The 26,516-nt window shown below is 38.1% G+C and overlaps 5 protein-coding genes across 5 annotated transcripts; 4 read left to right on the top strand and 1 right to left on the bottom strand.

Annotated features, from left to right (window-relative positions):
- Positions 1 to 547: 547 nt before the first annotated feature.
- N7537_009190 (MDR family NADP-dependent oxidoreductase) lies at positions 548 to 1,579 on the top strand (the record flags this gene model as incomplete). Its single annotated transcript, XM_056900244.1, has 1 exon — positions 548 to 1,579. One exon carries the CDS (start codon positions 548 to 550, stop codon positions 1,577 to 1,579), a length of 1,032 nt encoding a protein of 343 aa, XP_056748912.1.
- A 1,796-nt stretch (positions 1,580 to 3,375) lies between these two features.
- Positions 3,376 to 4,329, top strand: N7537_009189 (PLP-dependent cysteine synthase family protein; the record flags this gene model as incomplete). The annotated part of the gene is made up of 1 exon (XM_056900243.1): positions 3,376 to 4,329. The coding sequence occupies one exon, from the start codon at positions 3,376 to 3,378 to the stop codon at positions 4,327 to 4,329; it is 954 nt and encodes a 317-aa protein (XP_056748911.1).
- A 1,783-nt stretch (positions 4,330 to 6,112) lies between these two features.
- Positions 6,113 to 6,943, top strand: N7537_009188 (uncharacterized protein; the record flags this gene model as incomplete). The annotated part of the gene is made up of 1 exon (XM_056900242.1): positions 6,113 to 6,943. One exon carries the CDS (start codon positions 6,113 to 6,115, stop codon positions 6,941 to 6,943), a length of 831 nt encoding a protein of 276 aa, XP_056748910.1.
- A 1,729-nt stretch (positions 6,944 to 8,672) lies between these two features.
- On the top strand, positions 8,673 to 10,721 carry N7537_009187 (uncharacterized protein; the record flags this gene model as incomplete). The annotated part of the gene is made up of 2 exons (XM_056900241.1): positions 8,673 to 8,694; positions 8,749 to 10,721. 2 exons carry the CDS (start codon positions 8,673 to 8,675, stop codon positions 10,719 to 10,721), a joined length of 1,995 nt encoding a protein of 664 aa, XP_056748909.1.
- Positions 10,722 to 11,102: 381 nt separating this feature from the next.
- N7537_009186 (uncharacterized protein) lies at positions 11,103 to 11,930 on the bottom strand (the record flags this gene model as incomplete). The annotated part of the gene is made up of 1 exon (XM_056900240.1): positions 11,103 to 11,930. One exon carries the CDS (start codon positions 11,928 to 11,930, stop codon positions 11,103 to 11,105), a length of 828 nt encoding a protein of 275 aa, XP_056748908.1.
- Positions 11,931 to 26,516: the final 14,586 nt, after the last annotated feature.

Here is a 26,516-nt window from a genome sequence, read left to right as displayed (position 1 = left end):
GAGCCATTACATAGTATTAATCAGAATCAACACAGTTAACTAAGTAAGTTACCGCTCCATGTTTCGACACAAATCACGACAGAAGCGAAACTAACCCTCCGTATGTGTTTTACTACCTCACTTTCCTCAACATTAACTAATTATCGGTCAGGCTAGCTTTATTTGCAGAGCAGGTGCGCTAACACGAACCTTAATTGAACCCACACCCGTTAGACTTGATTATAAAAAGAACGAAGATCATGGAAAGTGAGAGATTTTCATTCATCAGAATCCGATTGAGATCTGTATCATGGCTACTGTGATGGGGTGCAGTGTGCTGGAAAGTGGAGCAGTCAGCGATACAAGAATACATCAGGAACATTACCGCAGTATCGGGAATAATTCCTGCGTCGTCTGTATGAGAACAAGACTGATTCCCAATCAATTTGGACCTCGTGCTGTATATATATAATGTCTTGTATCTCCCCAGAGAGAATCAATCGAGGATTCTTTTAACTGAGTCTACCTTACTTCCTCCCACCTGTCTACATTTCATTTAATTGACGTTATGGCTAATAAGGCACTGATTTTTAAGGATATCCCCCAGGGATACCCCGTTCCTGGCCAGCACTTGACCGTCGTTCCCGTGGCCTATGACGCCAACGTTGCCGCTCCCGCCAACGGTGTCGTGATTCAGTCCCTTTACACCAGCTTCGACCCATACATGCGCGGCCGCATGCGCCCGGCCGAGGTCAAGTCTTACGGCCAAGTTTTCGAGCTCAATAAGGCCATCGACAGCACAAGCATTGCCAAGGTTCTCCGTTCCAACAATGCTTCCTACGAAGAGGGTGACCTCGTAATTGGCTACGTGCCAATCCAGGGGTACATTTCGCTCGATGAACAGAACTTGCAGTGCATTTGCAAGCTGGAGAACCCTCTGAACATCGAGGATATTCGTGTCTTCCTTGGCGCTCTTGGCATGCCCGGTCTGGCCGCGTACTCTTCACTGTACGCGATTGGCAAGCCGAAGAAAGGCGAGACCATCTTTGTCTCCGCTGCTAGCGGTGCCGTTGGCCAGGTCGTTGGCCAGCTTGCCAAGCACGAGGGTATGCGTGTCATTGGCTCCGTAGGCTCCGATGAGAAACTCAACTTTATTCTCAAGGAGCTTGGTTTCGACGGCGGCTTCAACTACAAGAACGAGAAGCCTGCCGATGCTCTGGCCCGTCTTGCCCCCGAAGGTATCAATATCTACTACGAGAACGTCGGCGGTGAGCATCTTGAGGCTGCTCTGGACGCGATGCAGGACTTCGGTCGCGTCGTCGTGAGCGGCCTAATTTCCCAGTTCAACTCCGCTCCCTACCCTATCAAGAACATGCACAACGTACTCTTCAAGCGTATCACGATGCGCGGCTTTATCGTCAATGACCCCGACATGGGTCCCCTTTACACCAAGGAGCACCAAGAGCGGGTGCAGAAGTGGATCAAAGAGGGTTCGTTCAAGGTGCTCATTCACGAGACTGAGGGTATTGACAACTCGGCCGAGGGGCTGGTCGGTATTTTCTACGGCAAGAATAAGGGCAAGGCCATTTTGAAATTTTAAGCAACTGATATGTATGTACCATCCTTAGCCTGTATATTGGGGGAGGGAAGGACCAAAATCAATAAAATTAACGAGATGCCTGCCACGATTACTTGGGAGGCCTCGGTGATCACGATATGAGATGTAACGAGAGGCGGTTAGCTAATAGGCAACTTGCATGACATCAATCTCTAAATCGCACGGTAAATTTCGTACGATTTGCGCAGTATGCGTAGATGCATTATCGTGCATGAATATCGCATCCGGTTGATTCGGTATAATCGTTGGTAGGTAGAGTAAGTCGATTAAACCACGACTGAATTAACTCCACTGAGTGGTGAATCTGGATCTCTATTCGTTGAAATTATGCCAGTTTGTCGAGTATCACCATTGAAACACCCCCAAAACATCTGCCTGATCTGCTTTCCATGTGGCTTTTCTTGAACTACATCCTACATATCGACGCGATGTTAGCCATGTCTACTAACGTGTTGAAACGTTTCAAACCAAATGTTCTTTTCTTGTCTTAGGCACTTGGATTGACTTCGATGTCGTAACAACTATTTGTAGTATGGATGCCTAGGCAAAGATTGTTATTTTTAGATCAGTAATAATAAACATTGTTTGAAACCGAAACATGATCTAAACTACGGGAGTAACCATATCTAGATTGAGAAGAGCATGTGATTAGGGTTTGAAACAGCATCTCCATGTTTCCGACACGGAAGGCGATGTCGGGCGCTACTGTATACAAAACGTCAAGGAAAGTGGGTCACTTAGTATAATCTGGGATATGGCCCCCTAGGCCCGAAACAGGAACCGAGGTTTTTGTTATGGTCTAGTGGTGAAACAGGTTGTATTTTTCCCACATATAACCCCTGTCTAGGCGGTAAATTACCGCTCCATGTCTCGATTGTGTGATTTATCGGGCAGCTTCTCCAGCATTGTGGGCAGGCCGAGCACTATGCTTGTTATGGATAATGTATCATCTTTTGATTATTTAGACCAAGCCAAACAGGACCAAGTCAAGCACATATGCTTCCGAGGCGGGGGTTGAACTGGGTTGAACTTGCCACCTTAGGTGTGGAAGACGATGGGTATTAGCCAAGGACGATAGAAAAAGCTGTGGAACGCGAACTCGGCAAGAGTCGATAACCATGCCAATCAACTGACTAGGACGACGTCACCATCAATTGGAACTGAGGCAAGGGAGGGTACAGACAAAAAGAGAGTGTTGAGTGGGGGTGGGAAGGTAGAGGGTGCACTCCACAACTATCATTATATGTTAATTTCTTATATATGGATTACGGGTTTGAGGGGTTTTATGGGTTACAGGAATGGGCTGGTTCCACATTCTTTACGATCAGCATCTGTATACTCTATGGGATGCACTGTATTACGTGGTCCCAGCTCGGCGATTGGCTTCGAGTTCTTGCTTCAGTTGGATGAAGCGCCTGCATAGTCATACGCAACTAGTTAGACTACAACAGGTTAATTGGACTTTGATTCATTGATAACATGCCACCTTACTCTCCCGATCTCAATCCCATAGGAATTTTCTCGCTAAAGTGAAGGTCCTACATTTCGGAAATGGCCTTCGGGGTTCGGCCTTTGAGATTCAATCGCCGAAGATGTCCGTTCCATGACTCATGCTGCTGATATTCTCTACGTGTATTACGTGCTTTCTGCTGGCTCGCTTATCTACTGTGTTGGTTCGCATAGATTCAATTGCTTTCCTGACATCCCTCCAGCCCGGAAACCATTGTTCAGCCAAGACCCGAGTTCCAACTTCAAGCCGAATCAGCAAAGCTTACACCATGGCTTCACCCCCATTTCCTGTTGAATCTGCGTTAGATGCCATTGGAAATACGCCTGTCGTGCGTCTCCGTCGCGTGGTTCCGGAAGGCCATGCCAAGGTCTTCCTGAAGCTTGAATACTTGAACCCGACCGGGTCGTATAAGGATCGTATGGCGAAGTCCATGATTGAGCAGGCCGAGATTAAAGGAAAGCTACAGCCTGGTATGACAGTTGTGGAAGCTAGTGGTGGCAGTACTGGCTCTTCTTTGGCATTCGTCTGTGCCATCAAGGGATACCAATTTAGAGTGGCTTCTTCCAACGCCTTTGCAGTCGAAAAGCTACGGACTATGCGTGCCCTGGGTGCCACTGTCGACGTGATTCACAGCCCGTCCGGCTCCGTCACAGCAGATCTTATCCCCTCTATGATACGCCATGCGCAAGGTGTTGCCAGCCAGGAAGGGCACCTCTTCATCGACCAGTTCAATAACACAGACAGCCTTCCTGGGTATGAATTAATCGGCAAAGAGCTGGTTAAACAATTCCCAAACGGAATTTCTGCCTTCTGTGGTATGTTCGGGGCGGCTGGCATGGTCACGGGGGTGTCTCGAGTGCTCAAATCGAGGTGGCCAGAGACACGGTTCATAGTCCTAGAGCCACAATCTTCACCCATTCTCACGGAGGGTCGTGCCGGCCGTCACAGCGTGGAGGGTGTTGGCGTGGGTTTTATCCCACCTCACCTCGATCCCAGCTTATATGATGAGGCACGGGGTATCTCCGAAGAAGAGGGGCGCACTATGTGTCGGCGACTTGCTGAGGAAGAGGGACTACTCGTGGGAACTTCTACTGGTCTTAATGTCGTCGGCGCCATTGCCCTAGCCAAGGAGCTAGGTCCTGATAAGACGGTGGTTACTATTGCTGTTGACACCGGACTTAAATACATGAACGGAAACCTCTTCGCTGATAACAGAAATTAAGGAGGGTGGGACCTGTATGTCGATGTCGTGCCTGATTGAACAAAGACTTGACAGAATTATTTCGGTTACTTGCAGTTGGAGACTTGTACTCGTCCATAATAGTTTAGCATCAATCGGGTTGGCTTTTAATCATTGCCAGTGCTGTCCATCTCTCATATCGACCCAATTCGTAATCTCCTGGAGTCCTTCGAGGTTACATACTCTGTATCACAAGGACGCGATGAGCCTTCCGCGTATGTTTGGATAGAATACATGTTGGCGGGGCCGGATAGATATAAACCACTAAGCCTAATCAGGCTAGCACCTACCTCTGACGGCCCACCATGAATACCTTTGCATACAGCTCCACTTGTAACCTTTCTTCCACATACAACATACACTCGGAAATTGGTTAGATTTGCGTGTGGATAGGCGGGTAGGGGAGATGTAAGAACACTGCATTAATGGATGGGGCAAGTGTTTGAATTGGCCCACTTAGCCAATCATCACTTAATTCCTTACCGGAAGAACTTCTGGCCGCTCCGGTCGATAGTTTACTGGTTTACCCGTTCGATTTTCCTCGATTTTCCCGCTTGGGTTGTCCGAGATTGTTCCGGGGTCTGACTAAACTAGATCCTATTTGACACCCGTGGAGGGAGCTGGCTGCCCGCCGGTTTCTACTACCTCTCTTCATCACGATAGGCACCTCAGATACCACCTTTAAGGGCCGGTAGAGACCACTCAAATATTATTACGTCACTGAAAGTACATCTCACAGTATCACCTGGCACCACTTTCCTTTCTGCTGTCCCCCATGTACGAACCTGTACGTCCTCGGTACAAGAAGACAAATATTACTCGAAGCCGAAATGGATGCATTCCCTGCAGGCAGAAAAAACGAAAAGTGAAGCCTACCCCGCAGATGGTTCCAATGGTTACTGATATGGCACGTCGTCGACATTAGTGTGACGAGAACAGACCTAGCTGTGGGCTCTGTTCACGCCTCGGAAGCCATTGCTCTTTTCGGAGCCCTCCGCTTCGATTTAAAGAGTTGTCTTTCAATTTGGGGCGGACAGCAGAAGTTGAGACTCGGAATCTTGACCACAGTGAGGTATCTCGCACCAAGTTGCATAATCATCGACATACCCAGCACGGCACGATCAACGAAGACAACGTACTCCCGAATTCAACTTCCACCAATGGCCGCCAACTTCAGATTTTGAATATTCCTCATAAGCCTTCAATCGCTGTTTCCGATGGAGTTTTTCTTCACCAATACTTCTCCCATATCATCGAATTTCTACCTAAAAGCGTACGACTAGTTGTGGCAAGCGGGCTAGACTTGCCCGCTCTTAGAGAAGCAACGGTTGCCTTCTCTGCCGCTCGATTTGCCTACTCCTTTGGGAACCCGCGCCAGGCACGGTCAAAGAACTTGTCCCCACTTTTTATTCAATCGCTGAACTACTTCGGACGTGCGATTCAATTGGTTAAGCAAGACACCAGCCAGATCGAAGATATCCTTGCTGCAGTGATTTTCTTCATACTCTTTGAAAATGTCGTTGGGACCGTCAGGACCTTTTACTGCCACTTACGAGGGCTAGAGACTCTCATCCTTCGGCACTACCGCGCTTTATCTGGAACACCTTACGGCCGACTGTTATTGCGTGCGAGTCTTTTCATCCGTGCAAAAGGATTTCTCATTCTAGGACCGTTGCATGCAACACATCGCAGCCAAGTTGCTGACCGAGAGCTTGATCTTCTTGCGCGCCGGATCTGTACACCACAAGAACTGCTATTTATCACAATGACAGATTCCATCCGTGTGTCATCTATTCTCCTTCTTCAGAGGTATTCACAGTCCCGCTGCGATGAGTCAGGGTTATTTGGCCTGAAGCTTCCAATCCCCGGAGATGGAGGAGATTGCCTTTCTGGATGCAACAGCGAGTCCGAGGTTTACCAGAAGCTAGACGATCTTAGGCAATATGTTGATTTCCTCTTCGCTCAGTCGAATTCGCTATATAATGCATTTCTTCGATGTACGGACCATCCAATATTCCAGCGAACCGATCTCGGCTACGCAGAAGATGCCATTCTGCCTATGACATTCGAAAGCCGTGAAGACGCAATTGCTTGCGCGATGTATGCCTTGGTGCAGGTCTTTTGTGACCGCCAAACACTTAGGCATTTGCTTCTAGCGGAGACTGGAGAAGTGGCTTTGCCGTTAACTCGGTGGGCTAAGGTGATCCTTGCTATTGCGAAAGGATGGGATCCATCACAATACTTATACGAGGAGACGTATAACATGAACATAGGATGGATTGTGGAGTTGCTTTGTCTTCGCTGGCCCAACGCTGATATATTGACCTACCTAACTCAGCACCTCGTCCCTGGCCTCAGGTTGGCTCGGCATGCCATGGAAGATACTGCAGGGGCTTTGATGCTATTTGATTTGGTAATAGACATGCTCAATTCCGAAAACGCCCGTGGACGCAAAGTCTTTGCCATGCACCTTGTCCATGAAGATTCTCCTAAGGAAAACGGATTCTTCCTGCCCAATCAGTCATTCCGTTTTGTCGTCCATGGTTATAATGACGATGGAGAGTTTTTCCATGATTATATCTCACCGCCAACTTGAGCTAGAAGTAAATGAAACGATATTCCCCTTCATTACATGCTGCGTACGTCCAAAACTCGGTCATCTGTCAAGCACCAAGCTAGCATAAGCAGGAAGCCAAACTTCTCGGGGAGTCAGGAGTCTGTTCGTGAAACAATGAGGATGTACAGCACCTCCAAGGCTACGAGTAGATACCGCAGGACGCCTGCCACTCCACATTCCCGACTTTTCAAATATTCTTCGTTCAGTCTGTGAGAGGGCTTCCGTAGCACTTGTGGAAAGAAATTATTAATCCCTATAGTATTTGTCGTAACTGGCTTAAATATATATAAAAAGGTCAGTCGATAAGTACGTTAAATATGTTACCAGCCAGTTCTTCAAAAGAAAGAGTGCATTTCAACGAGTATACTAAGTATAGAGAGTAAAGGAAGGAAAGAAAGAATCCCCGAGATAGGATCCTTTGTGGGATCCTGTCACAATCAAATAAATAATGCAAACTACGCTAAGGCGGAAACCTTTAGTAGAATCGAGTTTCCTTTCCCTAGATCGTTATATAACCTCCGACTAAGAGTATATTTAGTCCCTAAATACTAGCTTATTATCGTTAGTATAATCTTCTAGGATTCTGTGAAGGATATGCCTGGGCGCACATTCTTCCGCTCGGCCAGAAGACCATTATATCAGAGCCCTCGCTCTGATATGCCCAGGACCAATATATATAGTAGCGCACATAGTTATCTATGACAGATTTGTCCTTCTTTATTAGTATTAAGCTAGTCTTAGAGTTATATAGGAGGGCTAGGTTTTAGAAGGTACTATTTATAGAATTCCTAGATCTTCTTCGGTATATATTTAAAATTTCTAGTAGGATATTACTACAGATCAAGATTATATCTAGGCTACTATACTCGGTATTATAAATTATAGTAGTGTGATCCCACAACATGTGTGACACCTATATATATACATACCACTTCGGTTAAACTGAGTTCTAGAACTCAGTTTGGCTATGCCTTTTTGGCTTAATGAGTAAACTCTCGGAGTAGTGGCCAGCGGGGATCTCAGTAGTAAGTTCTTGTATCTGAGATCTTACCGATTTCCTATTTATCTAATTCTCTAACCCTTTCCGGTAGTACTAGATCCTTATATTATTCTTATAATATTTATTCGCTTAATAAATCTATAATCACTATAACTTCGTAATTTACTCTTTAGTCTAAGTCTAGATCTCGATAGCTTAGAGAGTATTTATACTATATCTTATTTATTAGGTATTATAGTCTTTTAATCTTTCTAATTAAATATTATTATAGGCAGATATTCCGTACCTTTAAACCTTTCGAACCTTCCGCCTCTATAGAGTATAAAAGAAAGCCTATCGTATATCTATTTATTGTTACGGACCTATCCGTCACCAATCAGTGGTGACCCACCAGGTACGCCAATAGGCCATGGAGAGCCAACCAGCAACCAACCAGCAAGACCTGTCATTAGGTCACGTGTAGCATCCTATACTCTAGAAACCCTAGGTATTTAGGAAAAGAGAAACCGTGATTATGTTTACTAAGCGAGAGTATGATCCGCGATTGCAGAAGTCCTAGAGAAGAACTCTGACATTACTCCCGTATACGATAAATCGGCAGCTGTCCTTTACTTTACATGGGGCGATAGACAATGGATCTCTTATGACAACAAAACAACCTTTAAGCAAAAGGTTGATTGGGCGAATGATATTGGCCTTGGAGGTGCCATGATCTGGGCCTCGGATCAAGGTATGTTAATGAAGTATATCTTCAAAAGTCGGAAGACAATCTAACGTTCTCTAGACACGTACTCTTGGAGCGCACATGAAGCTCTACTTGGCAAAACGCTCAAGTCAAACAGTCAAGTAGCCCTTCAAACCGACTCTGCCTTGCTTAAGGAACTCTCTGTTAAAGCCGTCAACAAAGGTCTGAATCAACAATGTTACCGGGGTACGGAATGTGTCGATCTCAGCAACCCTCAGGTCAATTGCGAGGCTGGTTATACTCTCGTGGGATATGACAAGTCCAAATGCAGAAAGTCTGCAGATTATTATGGTATGCCAATCTGTTGTGCGACGTCTTCAAAACCATCTTCTTGCACATGGCGAGGCAGTGGTGGAGACTGCGATGGACAATGCCATGAAAACGAAGTGACTCTTTTCACGTCCTCAACTGGAGGTGGAGACTATGATGGCTTCAAAAGCCAATCTGGCACGAAGAAATGTTCTCGTGGCAAGAAAGCTTTCTGCTGTACAGATGATCAATTCGACGACCTGACAGCAGATTGCTATTGGACTGGCTGTAACGGCAAATGTGCCAGTGGTGAGACCAGCGTCGCAACCGCAAGCAACCTTTACGATAAGTGTACTATCTTCCATCATTCAATGCACTATTGCTGCAAGACATCGCCTGCTCCTTTGACGGACTGTCACTGGGTGGGAAAAGGTGATTGTGCAGACAACCGATGCAGTAGTTCTGAAGTCACGCTAGCAACGAATGGTCAAGGCGACTCTTTTTCGAGCTGCAACTGGTGGCGCAAGAAGGCTCTCTGCTGTACCCCTGGAACGTCTGCGGCGGCTGGATGTCAAGATGTTGACCCCTGTGATCTCGACTCGACGCTGTGTACAGACTATAATGACGAGTATGGCACCAGTCTCAGCAAGCGTGATTTGCTCCCTGGATGGGCAGATCTCGAGGGAGACCTTGAATACGATGGATTATACAATGGGACCTACTTGGACCTCATCGAGAGGGAGCTCATGTTTGACGATGATGAAGAAGAGACGCACACGCTTGAAAAACGAGCCGCTCCAAGAAGAGAAATGCCCGTGAGATTTATGCTTAAAGGCATTGAAAAAGTCGTCACAATGTTGTCAATGTCTTATCCTTCGAATGGAGAGTTGTTCAAAGGCAAGCGAGGGAAAGAGGTCCTTCAGAAGGCCATGGTTTTGGCATCACAATCTTGTGGATCATGTGCTATATCCGCCATTGATCCCAGCTCTGCTTCAAAATGTGACACGGAGCATATTGTGGATCTTCAATATATCCCACAGCTCTTCACCACAGCCCTTAGTGGGGTTCTCCCTACAGGAAAGAAAATGGCCTCTTCTATAATCAACCAAGCTGACTTCCTGAAATACGCCAGGGACGCAGTTTCGGACCTTGCCAAGGCAGGAAAGATTTCCAGCGGCGATTCTTCCATCATGAATGATCGTCTTTTCAATGCAATTGGATCCACCACAAATCGTCTCGGCTTGATCCGTACAGCTACTAATGTGAATCTGTACAAGGGTCGGGTTTTCGATTTTTTGGATGATTCTAACTTCGAGTTCACTGGCTCAATTAAAAGTGTTATCGAGTTGAAGAAGTGGCAGAAGATTCTGAACACCGCGGTAAAATATGGCACGTCAGAAGACCAGCTTCTCGATCCGATCCGTATGACTATCGCGGTGTGGGTGTACCTCAACAATGCGCAAGTCCTTGCACGACTCAATCAAGTTCGTCAAAACATCTATACTGAGACGAAGAATGTCGCAACCTATGTGCCGGGTATGACCAGTTTGCCATCGATTATGAAAGAATTCGATAAAGCCTACTTCGAGCATGCAGCGGCCGAGTCATTAAAATGGACAGAAGCACGCATCGCAGCGGTTTCTTCTGCATACACGAATACTCTGATTGTCCCTGGGAACTCGGAGATTGTGAAGTCCACCCTCAACCTTCTTTACAACAACTTGAATGAGATCAAAACTCCCGATTTAGATTCTTTAGATTAGACTGGTTAAGTTCTTTGCCCTCGGCAATGAAAACTGAACCGCTGCCAGTACCTTAGTGGCAATGATAGCTCGAGGACAAAAGAAAGAATACTATACAGGGGCTAGCATTGCCTCAATCACGAATTACTATCCATGCCAATATATTCAAATGTTAACTTTATAAATTGATATATCGGGAAGTATCTAACTACTCCTTATGTACAATTAGTATTATATGTGTTCGAATGTTCACATTTAAAAACATTTGAACAAGAGAGAAAAAGGGTGAACATAACACAAAACAGAAGAAATTGTTGCCAAAAACATCATTATTTTGATTTATGAAGAAATGACCAGCCCAAATAGAAACATGTTCCTGGAGCATGGAGGTAGATTTATAATTTACAGTTTCCAATGCCCATCCTCTTCGTCAGGGAACACTCTAGGTGGACGCGCATAGGCTTTGTACCATGATTCTCGTTGATCTCCATGCTGTGAGAGATCCTGGTACAAACTTGCGATTGACCCAATCTCCGCCCACATCCATCCCAAGACAGGAACTCTAAGTCCATCAACCTCATCGAAGAGGATATAATCTTCATCCTTCGGGTAGTATCGGTCCTCTGGATCTTCAGATTCGGCATTATGCTCCTCCGCATTCAGCTTGTGGGTCACACCATCGGTGTATTCCGCTCTATGCCAACCTCTGTACATCTCAACATCCCATTTTCTAGTTAGAACGACAATAGGCGCAGTCTCCCTGTTTTCCTCGTCATGTTGGAGCTCATTGAATTTCTTTAAACAGTCGTCATCCACGACAAGACAGGCAGATTCCTGGGCGCCACTGCTAAAGCCTGTGTCCGATCGAACTGGCGTGCCTCGGGGATCGCGGGAGTCCACGACCCATTGGGTGAATCTTTCACGGATCGTGTCGTGAGAAGAACCTTGGAGAGAGGGATCTGAGAAGACAGGGCAAAAGAAGTAGGGAAACAGATATTCTTGATTGGCCTGGCGCAAACTTTCGCGCGCTTCCCCGTAAAGAGTCTGCATATATGCATTCCAGAGCCCATCATCGCCATAGCTCAGACGGAAAATGGGTAGACCCCAAAAAGGTCTACTTTTGATGCTATCGGCAATAGAAGGATAATATTCTCGTCTGCTGGACAGCTCTTCTGGGGTGAATGCCGGGAAGTTTGAAGGCGGTTGAGTCGGGATAGATAATTGATTCATTTTGACATTCAAACGTTCGGAGACACCGAATGACCTTCTTTGTAGAAATGGTGACGATAACCGCGAGCAGGGGTAAGTGAAAGTTGACTTCCTCAGCAAATGAATATGCAGTGGAGCACGCATTGTTCGGGGTGCTAGACCCGAAGACGAGGGCTGGAAGTTGGAACAAAACCGAAATAAGTTGGTTACCTAGTTCTTAATATACCCCGGGTATTTACTAAGTAAACCTAAGTGCTTACTAAGTATATCCTGAGTGTCGGATTACAGGGGGTGTCGCTATACCAATCCCCTTTTTACATTACTAATTATACCCTAAGTGCCCAGGTGCTTACAGTGATCACCCGTGCCGTGAAATACTCAGTGAGCAGGAGCCTGAGCGCCCTCATAAAAGCGGCGGCACCCCGATCGGGAAATTCGCGACCGTGGCCTAAAAACCGGTACATACAGTTACATATATAGCGGCTGTAATTTAAATGTACATAAGAGGTCCTTAACGATGCTTTCTGTACAGCCTTCTTCCTTGTCTCACAAGTGGCTTCTGATAGCTTTCGCTGTAAGTAGTGAGGAATTACCACTGATTTACTGCAAGTCTTTATGACGGAAAGCTGGTGTACGAACAATGTATGGTATAAATGACCAATGTTGACAACTCTAACTAAAATGACAAAACCCGCTATTTCAACAATCTGTGCGGACAATGATGACTAACTGTAATATGCACTTTTGTATGGTATGCCTGGTACCCAATGTCACATGATGTTTCCGGTATATTACCTGGTTTCTACCATGTATTCGGACTTAGTATTCGACACACCCCCTAGTTCTTAAAGCCTACATTTCCTGGCTTCAAGAGCTGTCAATTCCTTCATTTCTAAGCCTTCCAATAGCTTTAATTTCATCAATTTCTGCACTCTCTTTAAGTAGCCTCTGTTTCTTAGATCAGATGACTGATCTCTCTTATCCTAATCAGCTCTCTAAAGAGATGCTGCTTCTATCTCGGAAGCGCTTTCGTAAGGCTATCTGCTAGCATAACCGTAGTTGGAACCTAGTTAACATTGACTCGACCCTCGCTAACCTCCTATCTTATCTAGTAACGATTAATGTTAATATATCGGAGCTTCGTATATATCGCCGCCCCTTCCTTTATTAACAAATCGACGGTTTGCTAGTTATTATATATAATAGATAGTAGGTGGTTAGGTTAGAAGCCTAATATAGAGAGGACTCGACGCTACTACTATACGGTTTTGCCTACCTCGGCTAGAGCTAGCAGCTCTGCCTCTATAGTCGATATAGTTACCGTCTTCTACTTAGTTGCTTTCTAATCTATAGGGCCCCTATATAGCTTATAAATATAACCCTCGGAGCTTTTCCTATCCTTATTGTCTCTAAACGATATATCGCTTATAAATTTAATTAATTTTATAGCTAGTTAGAGACTTAGTTTAGGATTTAAACCGAGGTTTTTATTATATCGATCTTAATAATCTCTATCTCTTTCTCTAGTACTATACTTAATAGCCTAGTACCTAGTTTCGTATAGGTATTATATAACTCGGTCAATAGTATTAATATACTTAGGACCGGGGTTAGTAAGGAACTTAGCTAGTTTAGCTATAGCTTTTATAGTATCTAGCCGGGTGATAGTAGTAGTATACTAAGTAGATCCTACCTTAGCCTAGAAACTATAAATCTAACTCGGTAACGCTACTCTATCGTACGGAATTAATTGATCGATAGCTAATAGAGATCCTACTTTCCTTATAGTGATCAAATTATACCTCGCTACTATACTTTTAATATAGCTATCCTAGTATAACTAAAGCTTCTTTTATTCCCTATCTCTAAGAATTCGTATATTTAAGAACTAGCTTATATCTAGTTTACGTAATTCCTATTACTTCTTAATCTCTCGATCTAGCTAAGCTGCTTACTCTACGTAGTCGGGATAATTTACTATAATAATATCGTCGATATAAAAGAAGACGATAATACTAGTAGTAATAAAGATATATAGATCTTCCGGTACTAGGGTAAGGCCTAGTTTTACTAGTACCCTAGTTACTTCTTACTACTATAGTCTTAGTAATATACGTAATCCGTATAGCGCTCTATAGAGCAGCTAGTATTAATTTAATACTTCGAATCCTAGAGGGCACTTTATATATACCTTATTTTATAGTACTAAGTTTAGAAATATAGTAACTATATCTCTCTATATTATATCTAGATCGAATATAGCTACTAATATAAAGATAGCCCTCGCTATCTTAATAGCTAGTATTATAGCTCTCTTTTCCTCTATAGATAACTATTAAAGATCTCTACGAATATAGATTCTCGCTTTAAACTTCTCTAGTATACTATTATACTAACATACCCCCTTAATCCTTATAATAATTATAAGGATTATTAGCATATAGTATATATATATATATATATAGTAGGTCCTTATATAGTATCTAGATTAGCTAGATCTATTAAGGCCTTATATAAGACATTATTAATATTCTTTGTTAAGAAGTTAGCTAGTATATATTTAGAAAGTATCTGGTTTATAACCACTTTTCCTTCTAATATAGCTTGTCTTATAAAATGATATATAATTTTAATATACTTAGAGCGCTTATAGAATTCTAGATTTTTAGCTAATTTCTTAGCTAAATTACTATTAACTAAGATAGTAGGTATACTTTTTATATACCCTAGATCTAGCTCTATATTTAATAAATTAAATATATTAGCTAGATATATAGCTTCCTTAGTAGCCTCTTTTAGAGCTATATATTCTACTTTATAGCTACTAAGGGCTATAGTCTTTTATAGTTAAGAATTCTAGCTTATAGGGTTATTTAACCCTATACTAGGGCTTAGGCTAAAAATATAGCTAGATATAGACTTTCTTAGGTCTAAATTATTACCCTAATCTAAATTAGAATACCCTTTAATATATAGGTTATTACCTAAGCAATTATATACTAATCCTATATTAGGATAGGCTAATAGATATTTCTAAATCCTATTAAAGGCTATAAAATAGTCCTTACTAGGATTACTTATATATCTAGTATAGTATATAGTAGTAAAGGTTATATCTAGCCTAGTTTTAAGGGCTAAATAGAGTAAAGACCCTATTTGTTTTTAATATTCTTTAATATTATTAGGGCTTACTTTAGTAGTATTTTTCTTCAATTTTAGCCCTAGCTTACCCGGTATTTTAATAGGCTTATAGCTAGGATTATTATATATAGAGAACTTAGTTAATAGTTTCTCTATATATCCTTTTTAGTCTATATATAGTATCTTAGTCTTATAATTAATAGTTATACTATTACCTAAGAATATTAATACTATACTAATTTCTTCTATCTTTATATAGTAGCTAATTTTAGCTACTATATTATATATATAGCTTAAATCTTTATATATTACTAATATATTATTAACGTAATAGATTAGTATATATTTGTCCTTAGGGTTTATATATATACCTTTATTATATATAAAAACCTTAAAGCTAAATTTAGCTAAAATAGTAGATAGATATTTATACTAAAGCCTAGGGCTTTATTTTAGACTATATAATACTTTCTTTAAATAGTAGCATTTTTTAGGATTATTATATACTCCTATAGGTAGGATAGTATATATATTAGTATCTATATTAGTATATATAAAGGCATTTTTAATATTATATTATAGTACGTACTAGCCTTTATTAATAGCTATTATTAATATTAGATACTATAACTTAGTTCTATATATTATAGAAAAGGTTTCTAGGAAATCAACCCCTAGCTTTTAGTAAAATCCCTAAATAACCTACCTAGCCTTATATCTAATAGTCTTATTACTATTAGTAATATAGTCTTTATCCGGATTAGGACTATTTATAGGTTTCTTTTTAAAAACCTATCTACCCCTAATAGGGGTTATATTAGGTAGTATATCTATTATATCGTAGGTTCCTTATTTTTCTAATTCTTTAACCTTAGCTAGATAAGCCCTTTACTATTCGTCCTTTTCTAGACTATTTATAGCTTCTATATAGCTATTAGGTTTAGATAATAGCGAGGTAGTTAGTAGGAACCTACTATCTATATTAGTCTCTATAGAGCTAATATAGTTAGTTAGTATAGTATCCTTTATAGTATATAATATAGGTATTTATACTTCTACCCTATAATTAGGGTTAGCTATAATTCTAGAGATATCTCCTCTAGTTATTACCTTATTACTATTATTATTAGGATCTATACTAATTTCTTTAGAGCTTATAAGCTTATTTTTAGGACTTTTATTATAAAGATTTATATTTCTAGGTAGTTTCTCTAGAAATTTATTTTTATATATAGTAATATCCCTTAACTATAGGTATTTTTACTTATTATAGTCCTATAATTTATAGTAGTTATATTTACTATAACCTACTAATATAGCTTCCTCCTTTCTAGGAGATAGCTTAGTTTAATAGTTATTAATATAATAATAAACTAATAAGCCCTAAGCTTTAATATTAGCTATATTAGACTCTCTCCTATTTAATAATTTATATAGGGTTTTAAACCCTAAAGCCTTATATAGAGTCCTATTATATATATAGGTAATAGCCTAGAGTACTTCTCCTTATAGATAATTAGGGCTTTTAGATTAAATAAGTATAGCTCTTACCTTATTAAATAGGGTAAGGTTAATTCTTTTAATTAGTCCGTTTGATTCCTTAGTATAACTAGGAGTAGTTATATAGTTAATACTATATCTAGATAGGGCTAATTAGAAGTACTTATTAATATACTCTCTACCTTTATCGGTAAAGAATTGCTTAATTTTCCTATTTTTAGTATTCTCTATTAAGGTCTTAAAATCCTTAAATACTTTATAAATATTATCTTTAGAAAATAGTAAGGTAATCTAGAGATATCTAGATTTTTTATCTAGGAAAGTAATATAATACCTATATTTATTATAGGTAGGTAGTAGAGGTCTACCTAAATTACTATATATCCTATCTAAGATATTATACTTAGTAGGATTATCTGATTTCCTATATATATATCTATTATCTTTAGATAATAGATATACCTTATATTTCTCTTTAAGGAATATCTTAATATTATCTAGGGTTATATTAATCCCTAGGGCTTTAAATAGGATAACTTTTAAGGGCTATATATTTATATACCCTAATCTAATATACTACTATTTAATAGTATTAACTATACTATTATTAATAATTTCTTTAGGAATATAACTATTAATACTAATTAGCTTACTAAGGTAATTAGTTTTAGTAGTCGTTATAGTAGTATTAATATTCCTTTTTAATATAGTAGCTTTTATATAATATAGGCTATCTTTCTTATTACCTATAGCAACTATTTTCTTTAAAGGTATATATAAATATACTTTATTTCTTATAAATAGAGCTATTAGATCTTCTAACTAGTATATACTAATAAGGTTAATACCTAGATTAGATATATAATAAACATTCCTTAATAAGTATATATATCTAGTACTAGATTTTATATATATATTACCTTTATAGGTTGCTTTAATAGTATTAGCCTTATCCTACCTAACTAAGGTAGTAGTAGGTTCGTAATAGGAAAAGTATTTCAATTTATATATAGTACTAATAGTAGTAGTACTATTAAAAATAAAGTCTACTTTTTCTTTTATAGGGATTAACCCTATATTATCTAGTAGTACTTTAGTTGATACTATAGTACTATATAATAGGAGAGGATATACCTCTTCTACTTTATCTCCTATATCTAGTAATTAATCACTAGCCGTTATAGAGGGTTAGTTTTTAATACTAGTATATAGTTCTTAATCTAATCTAATTGCTAGATTAGAGAGATTAGATAATATATCTATATCTTTAGTAGATTTAGGAGTATCTACTATATTAGATATAGTCTAATCTTATATTTCTTACTCTTTAGGAATCTTAGGGCTAGTCTTAGGCTTAGTATTTCTAGCTTTATATAATTCCTTAGTAGTAGAAATCGGGGGTTTTATAGTTATTTTAGCCCTTTTACCTTTCGGAACCTATCCCTTAGATACTAGATTAGGAAATAGTAGCTAGTACGTCTTAGTACTATAAGTAGTAAGTTTATAATACTAATAGTATCTTCCTTTTAAGGGCCTATTTTTATATAACTTTTTATACCGGTTATTATACTTAAGTAGTATAATATTAGTATAATAACTACCCTTAATAGTATATACTTCTCTACCCCTAGCTTTATCAATTAAGCTAGAGAATAGGGATTTAATAGTATATATATTAGGGTTATTTCGTAATAACTAGGTTATATTTTAAATAAACCTATTATAGTCTATATTAAGACTATTAAGAACCTAGGCTATAACTACCTAATTAGGTAGTTTAATACCTTTCCTTTTTAGGTTATCTACTAGGGTTTTAACCTTATTAAGATATTCTTCTATTAAATAAAACTTACTTAATATAGTATTAAAGAAATCTTTTAGGGTTAAATACTTAGTAGTAAAGCCCTTAGGGTTATATAGGGCTTCTAGACGAAGCTAGGCTTTATAGGCACTCTCTATATCTTTTAGATATAGTAGAGGTCTATCTTTATAATAAAGCTTTAAAATAGATATAGCTTTATTATTTTTTACGCTAGTAGAGGCAACCTCTATAGGCGTATATAGGTCCTTTTTTATTAGGGCAGCCTTAACCCTAATAGACTATATAGTATAATTATTAGATCCCCGTAGCTAGGGAAGGAATATCTTATCTAGCGAGGCTATAATAAGATATAATACTATATATATACTAAAGAGTATATATAATAGTATAGTAATATAACTATATATAGTATATACTATATATAGTATATTAACGTAATACTATATACTAATAATAGTATATAATATATAGTACTATAAATAGTATATTAATATACTAATTATAGTATATCGGAGATCGTTCGGAGATAACTTAGAGATATCTCGGCTTCGATCTTATTTCGGTAATTGTTCGGAAATAACTCGGTTAACTAAATATTTCCTATTTAGGAAATAAGTAGCAAGCCGGGCTTATAACCTATTAGTACTTTAGCAGATATAATATTATAGCCTATAATTAGGTTATAATATTTTAGTAGGGAAGTAGTATTAGGTAATCTTTATAGCTTATATAATTATATTATATAAGATATAAAGGGTTATACTTAGCTAGAATAGGAATTAATATAAGAGGTAGAAGTCAAGTTGATTATTATTATACTTATATTATTATAACATACTAGCTAAGTAAGGAATTTCGATTCCTTATATAGCTAGTTAGGAGGCAATTATAAGATAATATAATATCTCATAATATTATAATATGACTTCACTATATATGGCAAATATCATAATATAACCTCACTATATATGGCAGATAATAGTGAGTTATAATATAGTTTACTATATATCATATATCTAAGGATCACTTAGATAGTACCAGTAAAATATATATAGGCTCCTTTCCCATCATAATAACATATATATACCATAATATATATATCCTATATATATATTATATAATACTATTATGCTAACAACCTATATATCTCGCTCGTTCGGAATTAGAATCTAGGAGAACGTCTCCTTTTTCCTTAATATCTTAACCTCGAATATAGCCGCTGTTTTAAACTACTCGGCGAATCGATAGGTCTTCAATTGATTCTAGGTCTCTAGCGGCGGTAGTAGGTTATCTCGATATAGCTTAGTATCGAACCGCTTATTTATGCCTATAGTGAATATATATAGTAAGCTTAGTAGCTCTATCTATTCGTTAAGAGATAGGTATATAGTATAATCTAGATCTAACCTTAGTTTCCTAGATCTAGTACCGGTAATAATATTTAATATATCGATATTACCTACTATATCTCTTAGTGCTCGATCTAAACTTGCTTAGGACGATATTTCTCGCTAGAATAGCTCTAGGGTCGGCGAGTATACCATTTCTTACTATAGTTGACGCTCTATCTTAGTATCTTTATCTATCTCCTCCCCCCTAGTTTCGATCGACGGTATCACGGAAATCGGATCTAGCGACGATAGGATGGTTTCTCGGGGTGCTAGATTCGATAGATTTAGAGATATTAATACTATTCTAGATAGTGGTAGTAGTAGGGAGGATACTAATAATGATCTTAGTGGTAGGGAGGTTAGAAAGCTACTAGGTAGGTTATCTATATACTCCCTCGGTCCTATCTAGACCTATAGTCCTATCTAGTCCCTTAGTCTAATGATAGACTATAGGGTAGGCAAGCTAGTTACTAGCTTAATATCTATATATACTAGAGTTCTTTCTTTAGCAACCATCTCTCTAGCTGCTTAGCCAGCTATTTCATCATCTATTCCATCAACTATATCGACAGCTGTATCAGCTGCATTAGTTTTATCGATAGGTATATCGGTAGCTATCTAGCCTTACTCGGTAAGCTCAGTTTTATTATCTAGAGCTATCCTCGCTATCGATCTAGGTATTTGTATCTATATACTAAGCTCAGCCTACGCTTCTTCTATAGTAAACACAGCTAGCCATATACTTAGTGCTAGTCTATTTATTATAGTACTAACTACATTCTCTTACTTAGGTAGGGGTCTCGATTTCGAATACCGTCTCGTCTCGTCGAATATAGTATCTCGAACGATATCTACCCTTCCTATACTAGTACGTCCTTTATAGGGGAACCATAATTTATATAGGTTCTTAGAGATATACCTAACGAGATATCCTATCTCTACTCTAGGTAATATCTTATCTAACTAGGTCCTTTTGATAATTCTCGAGTACGTTAAGTACCTATATAACCTTATATTCGATAGGTTGATTATCTAATATTAGATCCCGTCTAGTATAGTATATTTTATCAATTCCTTCTAAAGTATAATCTATTTAGTACTACTAATCTTAGGTAGGGTCCTATTTAGGATATATATCGCTATATATATTACCTCTAGCTATAGAGTATAGGGTAGCTCTATATCGTTAATTAACGCTTTAGTAGTTCGTACTACTATCCCCCTAGATCTCTCGGCTAGACTATTTATTTCTAGTAAGCTAGGTAGTAAATACTTAATAGTATATCCCTCTACCTTTATTATTAATTTAACCTTATTACTAGCGCTCCGCTCGTTATTATAGTAGACTACTCTAATTTCTAGTTTTAACTAGTTCTTAACTAGTACTAGGAACTTCCTAATAGCTATCTAGCAATTATTTTTCTTAGTATAGGTAAATATAAAGTAGTATTTAATACTATCTAGGTAGAAGTAAGTTAATTAGATATATCTATTATAGGCCGGCTGATTCTATACTAGGTCGAAATAGACCCTTCTAAATATACTATATACTTAGCCTATCTTCCGGCGAGAGATCTATCTCGGTATATCTACTAATTAATAAGCTTTATATACCTACTCTATACTAGGGTTACTTTTAATAGTAATACCTTCCGTTATCTCTACTAGCTTCTTAATACGCTGCTAGCCGATATAGCCTAGGCGTCTATACTAGGTTTAAATCGATACTTCTACTCTTAGTTCTTAAGCTAACTTCTTAGTTACGAACACTAAGTCCTTAGATTCGAGTTTAGGATACTAAAGATCCTTCGGCTAGGTTAACTAGGATAGCTTTATATCCTAATAGACTTTAAAAATCGGTTATCTATCTTTAGACTTAATATAGTCCCTTCTAAAGTTTATTATAAGACCTCCTTTTATTATTAACCTATAGGATATTAGATTAGTATAGAAATTAGGAGAGTATCTAACGTTATATAACTCTATCCTTACTACCTTTCTACTATTAAGACTAATACTATAGATAACTATAGTACCTACCCTATCGATTTTCGTCTCTATATCTCCTACCTATACGCTAATCTATACGTCCTCGAAAGTCACGAATAACTCTCGATTGTTATATATATATATTTATACTCTAGTATCGACTACCTAGCGCTTTCGTACGGGCTATATATCGTCGATTTGGGTCTAGTTTTAGGTAGATATAACGGTGGTAGAGACGTTAATATACTTACTAGCCGGTAGTATGGTTGCCTATACCGTACTAGGTACTGTCTTACTAGCTGCTATCTTACTAGCTGCTGTCTTACTAGCTGCTGTCTTACTAGCTACTGTCTTGCTAGCTACTGTCTTACTAGCTACTGTCTTACTAGCTGCTAGACTAGCTTCTAGACTAGCTTAGGGCTTAGGTTCGGAGGAGAAGAAGCTATAACCTTAGTTTTCAAAAGCGGTATTCGCTTGCTCTTATACTTTTAGCTTTAGCTTTTAACGTCGCTAGTTAACCTAGGCTTTCTAGGCGGGGTTAGCTTTTATTGCTTTCTCCTATTTGTCCTTAGTACCTTAGTTTCTTATATATAAAGGCGGCTTATTCTTATCGAATACGTCCTAATATTTCTAAGCTAGATACCGGCTATTACTCTAGCTATATAGATAGGGTCTATTATAGAGCTAGGTTTTAGGCTTAGCTTCTTTATAACCTTACTATATCGAAAATATAGCTCTAGAAATACCTCTCTAGTTAGTAGCTAGCTTACTATAGGTAATTCTCTAGTAAGCTCTATATCGGTTAAGAAGCTCGGTAAACGTTACCTTATCTACTTTATCTTATAGTCTTAGGGTCTATATTTTATAAAACCTAGGAGATATTACTAAGATAGTATCTAGGAACTAAGTTAGAGTATTATCTACTTCCAGTATTTTCGCTCTCTTATACCTTACCTATACGGTCTCCTAGTTTAATAACTACTTATCGATATCGGTATTCCGATCTAATCCTCGATCTAGGGTACGCTAAAGCTAACGAAGCCTAGCTATATTTATTAGATTATACTCGGCGGCGAACCGTTATTAGAGGTTATAGAGGAGGTTATATAGGGTCTTAAAGTCGATAATAAACGGTTAGTAGTTAGCGTAGACGCTATTCCGAATAGCTATTACTACTATATTTAGTCCTTTCTTCTACTAGGTATAGGCTATATTATTATTAGCCTATTCTATCTATAGTATCTTATATATATCGACCTATTAGTCTTTATACTATATTTATACTTCTATAATTAAGATGACTTTCTTAGGTACTACTAGTAGCTCTAGTCTCTTATTATTACTAGGATTATATAGCTCCTATACGTCGAATTATACTATAATCGATTTAATATTAGCTAGCTATATATCCTATATCGTTATATCCTTTAGTATAATACGAGAGGATATACCCGCGGAGAGGTATTTAGCTATTTAATATTCGTTGTCCTTTATAGATAGGCTTCCGATTCTTAATTTAGGGGTTAGTTTAGAGGTTAGCTTCGGCGACGGGGGTAACGATACAATATCACTTTAACCTCAATTCGATAATAGCTAGGTTTAATAGAACGATTCCGGGCTTATAACTAACGGAAAGCTAGTATACGAATAATATATAGTATAAATGACTAATATTAACAACTCTAACTAACTAAAATAACAAAACCCGCTATTTTAACAATCTGTGCGGACAATGATGACTAACTATAATATACACTTTTGTATGGTATGCCTAGTACCCAATGTCACATGATATTTCCGGTATATTACCTGGTTTCTACCATATATTCGGACTTAGTATTCGACACTTTACTACAAAGTCTATATCTACTAATCGAAAGGTCATATAATCCTAAAATGGTATAGCTCAGAATACGTACCCTATATAGACATTATATTGTTTATAGAGCCTAAATCGGTCTATTGAGACCTATTGAGATCCTAGAAGCCTATTTCTTATATATATAGCACTATTGGTCCCTATACGGGACCCTACGGGCCCGCACCGGCACCATTTCTACGTCTATAGGTACCGTAGTACTCTATAGATAGTAGTATTTAGTAGTTAGAAACCCTAAGTAATAGAAAGCATACGATCCTTTCGAAATCATATCTAGTAGTATATCGGTATAGGCTATCTTCTACGATAAGCCTAGGGAGGTACGAGACGGCACTATCTATACCCGAACGTAGTAAGGATAGTTCTAACCCCCTCTCGTACTATCCCGATAACGATCTAGCGGACCTTTAAGGCTAGGTATAAAAGAAGTCTTTATAACTATCTCTCTCTCCCTCTCCTTCTCCTTTACTAGCTACCTTTCGTACTCGCTATACCTCTATAGCCGGCCCTAGGGACGTTTATCCCGGAAAGACGGAGAAAAATAGAGATAGGGAGATAACCTACCCCTCTAAGATATAGAGCGGGCCTATATATAATAAAACGCGGGAAGTAAAAAAACTATACGTACCTATATAGGAGAGATCGAGGCTATAAAGACGCCGATATCGGCTAAATACCTAGTAAGATCTATATCTAGACGCTATTATAAAGTATTAATAGCCTCCTAACCTAATAAAAGGAATAAAAAGATATAATATTACTTCCTTTAAGAAAGAAACTAACTTACGCGAAACTAACTATATCTAAATAGACCTCTTAAGGAACTACCGAGGCCTAATTCCGGACTAACCTTCTAATAGAGGTTAATATAGCCCTCGACCTATTAGATATAGAAGAATAAAATATCTTCCTCTATATATACTCTAATATAGACTATTAATAGGTTAATCCCTTAATTAAATAGGCCGCGAATTAGGTCTAGTCCCTCTAGGCGGAATAGGCTAAGTCCGCGCGACTTATAATAGCCCTCGCGGCTATCGAAATAACGCCCTAGAGACCTAATATATCTCTTAAGGGAGAATAAACGTTTATAAATATCTATAGATAGCCTTTAATAATAATAATCGATAGCTTTTAAGCTATAAATAAGGATACTTATAGGAGGTTCTTTAATAACCTCCGAGTAATCGCTAATTATAATAGCGCTATCCTTTATAACGCCGCCTATAAATAGATACGCGATTACGATTAGTACTTCTTAGAGCTAGTAAGACTTACTAGGTACGATTCCTTTAATAAAGTAAAGATACTTTATATCTTAGGTAAACTAGTAAGAACCGCGTAGTAACGACTAGAGTAATATAAGAAGTACTATAATCTATTTAGGACCGACAATTTCTCTATATAGGCTATCTTTAAAGAATAGCTTAAATAGGAATTTATAGAATACCTATCTACCGAGAAACTCTATAAGCGCTATAAAACGCTTAAGTAGGGTAGTTAGTCTATTTAGGAATATACTACTAACCTCTAATAAGTTATCTCCGATCTTAATTAGGATATTCCGGATTTAATACTTATCTAATATTTTATTATAGGAATAAAGACTATATACTATATTAAATAGGCGGAAGAATAGGACTAACTAAAGATAATTAAAGATATTATCTTCCGTTTCGCCTAATATAAATAAGGCCGAGCTATCGTTTAGAGATATAAAGGCCCTATAGCTTAATACCCTAACGCTATAGATATCGATAAGATTATTAATATAATAAAAATACGACCTATATAGACGCCTCTAGGCCTAATAGAGATATATAAATATTATAATTATAAGAAAAGGGGATATTTAGCTTATATATACCGGAAACTAAAGATAGAGGAAACTAAATAGAAGTAAAAAGCTACTTTCGAACGATCCTAGTAACTATCGAAAAACTAGTATAGCTATATAATATAGAAGCTCTTATTAGCCGCCTTTAAAAGGCTCCCGAGCTACTATAACTTAATATAGACGATATTCTCGACCCCTATTACCCTATAAATACCTACGTATACGTCTAGCTAGAGCCTTCGACTCGTTAATAAGAGAAGAGGGAGCTACTATCTCTTCTAGCCTCTCTAAACGTACTAAGCGACTCGCTAACGTTCTATTAGGGAGAGATCTATATAGGGGGTACTAATATTATTTATATCCGTATACTCCTTAATAGCGGGGTAAGCGAAACCTTCGTCTCGCCTTATATCCTCGAAGGTTTAAATAAGTAATTATAGATCCGAAAACTAAAGATACCTTTACTAATTATAATCGCTAATAGTAAGCGACTAGAAATAAATAGGTTTATACTTTTTTTAGTTAAAATCAGAGACTAGATAGGATAGATTAAAGCCTAGATACTCTAAATAAAGTATAATATAATTCTCGGCCGGGACTTCCTCTACGTTAAAAACCCCTAGATCGATTAATATACCTCCGCTATAATCCTTATAGGTCTAGATCGTAGTATAAGCGTTATCTACCCGATAAATAATATCTAAATAATTATAGAGGGAAATATATATATTAATCTAATCTCGGTATAATATATATAGCGGCTCCTACAAAAAAGGAACTATAAAGCTTACCTTTTTACGATCTATTTAATAGAGAATAGACGCGAAAAGAAAGGCTTAAAACTACCTTAATATAATAACCCTAAAATATAGTAAATCCTCGCGAAATATAAGGATTTATTCTATATAGAACTATCTATAGCCCTTCTACTAGAACGTAATATAGCGTACGAAATCTATATAGGGATAAATAACCCTATTAATATTAATATATATAGACTCTCCGCTAAGAAGCTTAATAAGTAAGCTAAATAAATTAAAGAGCTAAT

This window comes from Penicillium hordei (assembly GCF_028827395.1).
Source record: "Penicillium hordei strain IBT 12815 chromosome Unknown utg000005l_segment0_segment0, whole genome shotgun sequence".
Classification (NCBI taxonomy): domain Eukaryota; kingdom Fungi; phylum Ascomycota; class Eurotiomycetes; order Eurotiales; family Aspergillaceae; genus Penicillium; species Penicillium hordei.
Note: the sequence above shows the minus strand (reverse complement) of the source record. Positions and strands in the feature narration are given on the sequence as shown.